The sequence below is a fragment of the Trachymyrmex cornetzi genome, unplaced genomic scaffold (genome assembly GCF_001594075.2).
Source record: "Trachymyrmex cornetzi isolate Tcor2-1 unplaced genomic scaffold, Tcor1.1 scaffold130, whole genome shotgun sequence".
NCBI classification, from domain to species: Eukaryota; Metazoa; Arthropoda; class Insecta; order Hymenoptera; family Formicidae; genus Trachymyrmex; species Trachymyrmex cornetzi.
Window position 1 is genome coordinate 302,081 of NW_017295873.1, and position 10,870 is coordinate 312,950.

The following is a 10,870-nucleotide window of genomic DNA, read 5'->3' on the forward strand; positions in this document are numbered from 1 at the left end:
TTGAAAAATCGTCCAGAAGCTGTTTTCTTCAAACTTTAGAACATTTATGGGCGAACAAATGTTTTAGTAGGTTTGGAGGCTAACGACCTTGGCTATCTTGACCTTGAGGTCAAATTTAAAGGTTATTAGAAGGTCAAAGTGATTTTTTTATGAAAAACCTTACTTTCCTCATTAATCTTACTTTTAGCGTTATCCAGAAACAACGACGTGGACGTAGTAAGTTCTGTTTCCTTTTGGGTGCTTGTTTACCGTGAGTCCCCTTGCCAGTCACAACAACTACCGTGCAGCGGCACGGCTGTACGTTAAAAGATTTCCTTTAAGGAGACGACCTAATCACATGACAATACGCAGGTTAACTGAAAGAGCTCGCGGTGGACATCTGACTCGTAAACGCAGACGCCACGAATACAACGAAACTGATCCTCGTGTTGTGACTGTCCTAGCAGCTATTCATCTCGATCCTCACATTAGCAGTCGCCGAATTGAAAGGGAAATTGGTATACCACGAAGAACGGCTTTACGAATTCTAAGAAATCTTAAATATCATGCATACCACATAACTTTACTTCAGGAATTAAAGCCAAATCACGTTAAAATGCGTATTGAGTTTTGCCAGTGGGCTTTAAGAATGATAGAAAATGATACTCAGTTTTTTAGGTATGTGATGTTTCCTGATGAGGCTACATTTAACAGTGATGGTCAACTAAATAGGCACAATTGCCACAACTGGTCCAATGAAAATCCCCACTGGCACAGGACTGTGGACCATCAACATCGATGGAGCGTTATCGTATGGTGTGACATAATAAACGGTTACCTGATCGGACCTTATGCTTTTGAGAGAAATGTCGATAGATATACCTATTTGGAATTGCTTAGGGATCGATTGCCAGAGTTCTTGGAGGATGTCGATTTAGAAACACGGCAGAGAATGTGGTTACAGCAAGATGGTGCAGCACTCCACTTTGCGCTAATAGTACGCGAATTTCTAAATGATAATTATAATGAGAGGTGGATTGGACGAGGAGGTCCAGTTAATTGGCCTCCGCGCTCACCAGACATGACATCTCCCGATTTCTATTTATGGGGCTTCTTAAAAGATGTTGTTCTTACACAACGGCCAACAACCAGAGAAGACATGATAGACCGTATTCGTCGAGCCTGCGTTGCAATCCCAAGGGAAACTTTGCTAAGGACAGTGCAACATTTTCAAAGGCGTGAAAATTTGTGTCTTCAAGCTAATGGAGGCAACTTTTAACACTTGCTTTAATATGGTTAAAGTCAGAGGCAAGGGGACTGATGGTAAACAAGCACCCCAATCGTGAGAGACAAGGGGACTCACGGTAAACAAGCACCCCAATCGTGAGAGGCAAGGGAACTCACGGTAAACAAGCACCCCAATCATGAGAGGCAAAGGGACTCACGGTAAACAAGCACCCCAATCGTGAGAGGCAAGGAGACTCACGGTAAACAAGCACCTCAAAGGAAACAGAACTTACTACGTCCACGTCGTTGTTTCTGGGTAACGCTAAAAGTAAGATTAGCGAGGAAAGTAAGGTTTTTCATAAAAAAATCACTTTGACCTTCTAATAACCTTTAAATTTGACCTCAAGGTCAAGATAGCCAAGGTCGTTGGCCTCCAAACCTACTAAAACATTTGTTCGCCCATAAATGTTCTAAAGTTTGAAGAAAACAGCTTTTGGACGATTTTTCAACATTTGACCTTCTGAAGGTCACTTTAGCAAATTATCAAACTATCATTTCTGACGTAAAATTTCCCGCCCATTCCGAATCCGGTGTCGAAAATAGGGGTTCTCATTTAAAAAAATTATTGACCTTCAAATAACCTTAAAAATTGACCTTAAGGTCAAAACCAATAATGTAGAAAGATGACCCCCATTGTCCTGAACAACTTTTGTTTGAACAATTTTTTTGTATAGCGCTTACTTTTGGAGATATTTGGGTGGATCGATTAAAATGGCCCACCCTGTATATAATTAAAATGTTACATTTAATATTCTAATAATGTGCTTAAAATATTACTTAATATTAAATAATATTACATGCTTATAGGGAAGAAGAGAGGGAGAAAGAAAGAGAAAAGGGGGAAGGGGGAAGGGAGAAAGGAGAAAAAAAATGGAATAAATGAAGTAGGAGGAAAGAAAAGAGGATGAAACGAAGGGAGAGAGGGGCATAATCGATTGTGAAATAAGAATTTAATGATGGAGACATGTATATTGCAGCTCTTTTCGAAAATAATAAGCACTTTCGAAGGAATAGTGCGCTATTTATGTCAGTGACCGGTAAAAAATTTTGCATACATGGATATGTATAAATATGTATAAACATACATAAATATTCATAAACATGTATAATCATATATTAGGTGTTAAACTTAATTCCTGCCGTTTTTCGTCTCCAAAATTGATTTGTTTCGAAGGGAAATACTTTAATCAAAGTATTATTAATAAAGTATTATTAATTAGTAATAAAGTAGAAAAAAATGGAGGAAATTACTTTGATTGAGGTATTCATTCATCTTCTGTTCGAAACAAATCAATTTTGGAGACGAAAAACGGCTAGAATTAAGTTTAATACCTAATATGAAATACACTACGCAACAAAATTATCGCAACAAAATTTTTCAACGAAATTTTACTATTTTTCAAATGCGCATAACTCGGTCAATTTTCATCGTATCAAGACGATTTTTTTTTCATTTTGTAGGTAATAAATTATCTGTACTTTAAGAAAAAAACTTGATGCGAAATTAGGTGCAAGTCGATGCCGCATCTCCATGTTTTGATAAAGCCCAAGCATTTTTTTTCTTAAAAAATTTGATTGTTTGACGCGCTACCTGGATCGCCCAGATTTTTTTTCGAAAATACCACATAGATCATTGTAAAGTGCACTTTTCAACAAACAATTTGAAAAAAAATTCGAGTCTACGATTTTTTTTGACCGAGTAATGCCATTTTGAAATTATTCGGGCATTTTTAACGAATACCGCCAGCATTAGCATTACTCGATACGTACCGCGAGGAGGTTGCTGGTTGGACTTTACGCATCATTTTGGCCCTGGAGAGGGCCGATTATATAAACCATTTGTCAAATTAGGGACCCCGTGGCTCGTCACTTCCACAGTATTTTCTGACTCCAAACCCTATTTGTCTAATGCCAGAGCGGTCAAGTGTTGGAGGCATTCAATACCGTGTATTACCACCTCAGCGTCGGATAACCTCTCCTAAACGTTCTTGCATATTAATGCATGCTCTGATTGAATCTTGAGGTATCTCGTGCCAGATTTCATATAGAGCTCTCTGAAGCTCTTGCAGATTAGCAGGAGGCCTCTCCAAGTTACGTAATCTCCTACCCATCATGTCCCATACATACTCAATAGGATTGAGGTCTGGGCTGTTAGATGGATGAGGCAGTAACGGTATATTGTTTACTGTCAAGTACTCACGAGTTATCCTCGCAACATGGGGAAGTGCATTATCCTGCATCAAGATGAAATCACGGCCTATTCGTCGATGCATTGGAATCACGCAAGGACGCAAAACTTCGTTTATGTAACGTACCGCTGTGAATCCTGGGGGTTGGAGAATCACTAGATCTGTTCATTGGTATTCCACCCCCTACCATAACGGATCCTCCACCGAACGCTCAAGTTGGATCAACATGATTCGCTTGATCAACATGAAAACGCTCTCGTCTACGTCGCCAAATTCGGATTCTAGCATCATTGCCAAACAGACAAAATCGAGATTCGTCTGTAAACAACATATTTCTCCACTGTCTGGCCGTCCAGTTTCGATGATTACGGGCGTAACGTAGACGAGTTCGCCGATGCACTGTTGTCAACATGGGCACTCTAGCACGAATTCGTGATCTTAAACCTTTTTCGTGAAGGCGTCTTCTTATCGTTTGAGTACTAATTCGTTTGCCTGGTAAAGCTTCGTTCCCGATTTGTCGCGCAATCCTTGTTAGGACGCGCAGAGCTTCATTGACAATGTTGCAATCCTCCCGATTCGTAGTTACCCTAGGTCGATCTTGACCAGGCCTCCGATGATAAGAATCTGTTTCTTGGTACCGACTAAAAATACGCGATACCGTCGAGCGATTAATACCCATTCTTATTGCGATCCCGTCTCTAGCAAGGCCACAAATTAAGCAGATTGAATTTCAGTAAGCCGAGGCATTTTTAGTAAGAAAATAAAATATCCTGTGCTTTTCTGTGTCTTTTTTTGTTAGTATTCACTCTGCATAATAAAATTAATGTTCAATACGGATCCTTCCCCACAATGAGGTTTCGGCATTTGACTCTATCGCGATATTCGTTAAAAACACTCGAATAACTTCAAAATGGCATTACTCGGTCAAGAAAAATCGTAGAGACTCAAATTTTTTCAAGTTGTTTGTTGAAAAGTGCACTTTACAATGGTCTATGTGGTATTTTCGAAAAAAAAGTGCGATCTAGGTAGCGCGTCAAACAATCAAATTTTTTAAGAAAAATAAAATGCTTGAGCTTTATCAAAACATGGAGATGCGGCATCAACTTGCACCTAATTTCGCATCAAGTTTTTCTTAAAATACAGATAATTATCTACAAAATGAAAAAAAAATCGCCTTGATACGATGAAAATTGACCGAGTTATGCGCATTTGAAAAATAGCAAAATTTCGATGAAAAATTTTGTTGCAATAATTTTGTTGCGTAGTGTATGTCCATACATGTTTATACATTTCACTTTCTTTTGTAAAATCACTTTTTAGTTTAATAAAGACAATAATAGTAATGTAAAAACATTAAAAATAATTAAAAGGATAATTTTCTCACTACTTGTTTTAGGAAAAATCAAATTTAAAGAAATATAAAAAATTTACTTATGTATAATTATATATAAAATTATGCATAATTTTATATAAGCAACTATCCATAATTGTGTATAAGCAATTTTTTTTACATTTTTCCAAATTTGTATTTTTCTGACACGAAAATTATACCTTTATTATTTTTTATGTTTTCACATTACTATTATTATTTCTATTATACTAAAAAGTAATTTTACAAAAGAAAGAGGGATGTATGAACATGTATGGACATATTTCATATATCATTATACAGGGTGTCCGAAAAGTGTGGAAACGGTCGAATATCTCGAGAAATACACATCGGATCAGAAATTTGAAAATATACGTATTCAATGTTTTTAAAAAAGTTATCTTTTGACATCTAACATGACCCCCCACCCGCTGTGGGTGAAAGAGAGGGTAAGTTTAAAATTTTAAACGGGAGTCCTCATTTTTTATTGCAGATTTCGCTTCTTCAGAAAAAGTTACATAAATTTTACCTACTACAAACATTTTTTTTATGACAGATGGCGCTGTAATCAGCGAAATTAAAAAATGAGTCTAAAACGTTTAAAATATCTCAAGAAATACTCAACGGAGCATATTCTCACTCTGGTGGATGGGCGGATAACTTTTCGATTTTGATTTTTTCTTTTTCTGTCAAAGCCATTGAAGGTACGTCAAGTTGAATTTTTGGATTCTGACTTCACATTCGTAATCAGCGATCCCAAAAATCCCCGAGTAACAAGTTTCAATCGAATTCGGGCATATTTTTTGCAAATTTACTCGCCGTACGTAAAATTTCGAAAAATTTTGAGTTTATAGGCGCCATTGTGAACTCAAAATCGAAAAATGAAAATTGTATACAGTACACGTTTTCGAAGTTTCTATCGGGAACACGTTTCTGATACTTTATTACATACAAATGGACCTTCCGATACTTGTCTACGTTCTTTTCTGCTAATTGTTGGGGGTTGAAATCCATGTCGAAATTCAGCACATCTCGGCGTTAAAGGGTTAATACGACTTTTTCTGCAGAAGCGAAATCTGCAATAAAACATGGGGGTTTTCTCATTTAAAATTTTAAAGTTACCTACCCTTTCACCCCCAGCGGATGGTAGGTGGGGGATAGAGTTTTTGTGTCAATGGATAGCTTTCTTGGCAACATTGAATACGTACATTTTTATTTTTTTGATCCTTTGAGTATTTCTTGAAATATTTTAAACGTTTTAGACTCATTTTTTAATTTCGCTGATTACAGCGCCATCTGTCATCAAAAAAATGTTTGTAATAGGTAAAATTTATGTAACTTTTTCTGAAGAAGCGAAATCTGCAATAAAAAATGGAGGTTCCCATTTAAAATTTTAAACTTACCCTCTCTTTCACCCACAGCGGGTGGAGGTGGGGGGGTCATGTTAGATGTCAAAAGATAGTTTTTTTGAAAACATTGAATACGTATATTTTCAAATTTCTGATCCGATGTGTATTTCTCGAGATATTCGACCGTTTCCACACTTTTCGGACACCCTGTATATGTTTATGAATATTTATGTATGTCCCAGACAGCACAGTAACGTTTTAAAAATGTATTTAAAACGTACATGTTGGACGTTTTGGACATATTAAAACATCCAGATTAGATCCGTGAATATTTTAAAAACGTTTCAAAAACATCCGTTTTAGGACGCAATGGACTAAAACTGGACCAAATTAATACATTAAACAAATTTTAGACCACAATCAAGACAAAATGATTCTTATATGAGTATTATTATTGATTAATATCTTATTCCATAATACACATCATAAAATTATAATAAAAAAAAACGTTTTTCCCTGAATTCTGGAACTAATTTCATAGTGCTTCGAAGCGGTCGCCCATCCGATTATATACCGCCATCCACTATATTTGACTTCTGAAATCGTATGGAAACCACTACACTTCGATGATCCACGAATACCTATATAATCATGGATGTATAATTACGATACATCTGTTCAATATGTTCCTAATAGAAATTTGTGCAGTTCAACTGAACATCCAGTCAGTTACTGTCTAATATTTAATCTTAATGTTATTACGACTATTTTCAGGTTAGGAAATCATACGCTGTACTTTCACAGTACCAGTTATCCTGTACAGTAACAGTATGGTAGCGGTATTTTGTGAGGATATCGTGGGACATCACACGCTTGGTTATCTGGGTAGATTTTTCGTCGTTGAAAATGTTTATCACAGCACAGATGTCCTAGGGACGTTCATGGGACGTTCAAAAGATGTCCGTACATACTAACAAAAGTTCCTCGTGCGATCTTAAAAAAATTTTCACTTGTCAAATCAGCGAAAGCAACACGTCGCGAGCAGATTTAGAAAATTTTTTGTATGGAATGAATATTTTTAAAATGTCCAAATTTGAACATACTTTATACGTTGAATAACATACGTTTTTAAAACATTCGTACTAAGTCCATGGACGTTTGGACTAGATTGAAACCAAGTTTGGATGTCCAATGGATGTCGTGTGGTGTCTGGGTTTATATATATTCATGCATGAAAAAATTTTACCGGGTATGTTACTTAAACTTACAGCATGTTGAATTATTCTAATTAACTATGAGTAAATCATCCTCTGTCTACCTTTTTAAAGTAATTCTTTTAAATGATCGTGTTTTAAATACAAAGTATTTGCGTAATAATAGTTATGTAACTGAATACGTATGTCGATATGATATATGTTGTCGAATGTACCTTGAAGACCGATTGATTGATTGTTAACGATAAAGATGCGGTACAATCACTAAAATACAATACTGAAATATTATTAGGATGAGCCTGGTCTTATGCCGCCTTCGTTAAGAATGATCCGGGCGAGAGCGTCCTAAGATATCTTTGTCTTTTTCTAACTTATACTCAATTTTAATTGCGCATGTGTAATACACGGTACTGTCCATATGCAGTCATAACTAAGTATAAGTTAGAAAAAGACAAAAATACTATTTGAAACACTCTTTGTCGGATCGCGAAACTAGCGCTAGCGTTTGTTTCGGTAGTAATATGTTTCAGTGGGCACAATCCGCGCGATTCTTTCGTGGCTTACGAGGAGTATTGATTGAAACGCAAGAAAATGTACTCACACTCTCTGGAAAAAATATGAATAAAAGAATTATATAAATGAAGAAATCTTGAGAAAGCTGCAAAGAAAAAAATATATGTTGTATTTGTGCAAAGTCGCATCACAAATTTTTGTGTGCAAAATGTATACGCAGTAAAAGAACAAACAGTGTGATAAACAAGTATCGAACTTCATGAAAAATCTATTTCTGATAAACTTAGAATGCATCATGGCATAAACGAATGTTTTTTGTATAAATAATTCGATAATAATTATTGATTCGGTAATAATCTTAAAAATAATAAATTTGAGAATTTACAGAATTTACAGTATTTTTCATCGAATTTATAACATAATCTGTGATCGTAATCTTTTACGCATTTGCGATGCGTAAGACAATATTAAAAATCAGTCATATGATGAAAGATTCCAATATCTAATATGTATGTTAACCTGGCATATATCTCATTCTATTTTTGATATAAAAAATTATTTTCTTATTGTAATCTTCTTGCGAATTATATCTTCGAGAAATTAGAGGGATGAATGCGCAAAACTCTAGTTTTATGAGTTAAATTTAATATAAAGTCTTGTGGAATCTATATTAGAGCTTTAAGTGAAATTTATAGAGTTTGTTCTCTTCTCATTTGAAGAGAAGGTTGTCCCTTTCATCAAGATTATATTGTCAATATTGATTAATCTTATCTAACATCAATAATATTATCGCGTGATACTCATCTATTTTCTTGTCACAAAATCATAAAGCCGCAGCATAGACTTTTGCATAACGCATAACGCACAGTGTTTAAGAGAATCAACTAATCAGACTTCTTTCTTTCCTTCCATTTCACGAAAAAGAGAAACTTTGATTTTTTTATGCCTATGCATTATGTTTTATGTAAAAGTTTGTGGCGCTATAACTTGTAGACATTAGCTAATGTCAGATGTCTTTCTATATCAATTTAGTTGCACAAATGCATTTATATTCTGAAAAAAAACCGATGATTAATATTTTCATTCACTTGTTAACACTAGCAAACAGTAGGATGAATAATTCTTTTGTAAAATACAATTTAATTTGTTTATCCAGTAAGAAAAATTAATTGTTCATTATAAGGATCGGTTTAAAATATTTTAATGTTCTAATATATTTATATATACCATAAATATAATTAACTGCACGTAGTAACTGTATGTAGTATGTATGTGTGCGCGTGTATAATTTTAGATGAATATAATTGATAATCTGAAAGGTTTGCACATCTCAGGAGAGAGAGGGGGTGGGGAGGGGAGAGGGGGGAAGGAGGAGAAAAAGAGGGGGAGGGGGAAGAGGGGGAGGAGAGGGAGAGTTTACAGATCATGTTATTATAATCGATAATTGACTTTTAAACCGATCCCAAATATATTTGTCTAAAAATGATTTATAATAATTTATGTCAAGTTACATAATTTTGCGTTAATTGTGCGAAAAAAACAGTATGGCTTCATTTAAATTCGTATCGCATCTGAATATCTACGAAATAAAAATACAACTTACGCGTCATACATATGTAACGAATAAAATGATTCAAAATACATCAATCAGCAAAGTACCTGGGTAACGGGATTCTCGCCCGGACGATAGACAACGTTGTGCATCGGCCGTTTGCGACCGACATAATTCACGCAGACGAACTCGAGAAGACTCGCGTAGATGAAACACATGCATACCCCATCCCATACGTTCATGGCAGTCAAGTTTGAAACGACAGGCAGCGTTCCCCGGAAGCCATTTGACGTGGTGAAAAAGTTGAGCATCGTTGTTACACCTAAAATAATTGAAAGCAGCAATTTTTCATGTTAGACTAAACTGTATACTTATTGTGATTAAAGTGCAAAGCATTTAAGAAATTAAAGAACTTGAAAAAAAGTTAAAAACTGTTTCTTATCACTACATATTTTTTTTATTAAAGTTATAAAATTTAAATTGGTATAGATAAATAGTTGTAAGTAAATCGTAAATATTGCAAAATTTTTATCTCTTAAGACGTTGAAATACACTTTTCTCAAAATATTATTTTTAGAAATGGTGGCTCCAATGTTTAAAACATTATTTATTTGATTAATTTGAAAGTAATACTCTTAATATAATAATATATATTGATAGAAACGCTTTTTTATAAACACTTTACTACTTTCAACTTTTTTCTTAAATTATGATAAAACAAGAATTTTATTTTTGAAGAAAATGCAACTTTTTTGTGTAGATATGTCTAAAATCTAAACAAATGTGATGTGAATTTGTACGGATAAGAATAAATCTAACTAAATAAGAGAAATCTTATATTAGGTAAAAGTAAATATTAATGTTTAAATATTTTAGTGTAAATTTACATATCTGACACATACATATCTGATTTTGTAAACCGCGCGTTGAAATCTTTTTCGGTTTTGAAACGCAATAATAGTAGTAATATTACTTGACAAGCAATTTAATAATTTTAATGAACTTTTACGTTAATTCCTTCTCCTCGTTTTCTTTGAAACTTGATTTTGCTGTATTTTTCATCGCTGAATACTGAAAGAATTTTTTGACGATCGAACATATTTAGGTCGCCATCTTGAAAACTATGCAAAAACTCGTTTTTCATTAATACTCTCTAAAATATTCATTGTACAAAAAAAGTGTCAGACAAAAAATAAAGCTTGTGATATTAAAAAAAAGATCCTGTACATAATAGAAGTATATTCAATATCTTAGTCGCCGTATTTGAAAAACTGGTTTGAAATTAGGCTTCTATTCAACGCGTTCATGGGTTTACAAATTGTTATGCAAAGTGCGGCTCCACATAAGATTCCAACTTTCCGCACCAAGGGAGATATTGAAAAATAAGTTAGGTTTATATTTACGGGGGGGGGGGGGGG

The 10,870-nt window shown here is 34.6% G+C and overlaps 1 protein-coding gene across 1 annotated transcript in view; it reads right to left on the minus strand.

Moving 5' to 3' along the window:
- pHCl-1 (pH-sensitive chloride channel 1) overlaps positions 1 to 10,870 on the minus strand; it is a 234,153-nt gene that overhangs the window by 92,143 nt on the left and 131,140 nt on the right. The window contains exon 9 of the mRNA XM_018522315.1: positions 9,560 to 9,774. Within this exon, the coding sequence (XP_018377817.1) occupies positions 9,560 to 9,774 (215 nt within the window). The remainder of the gene's footprint in view (positions 1 to 9,559; positions 9,775 to 10,870) is intronic.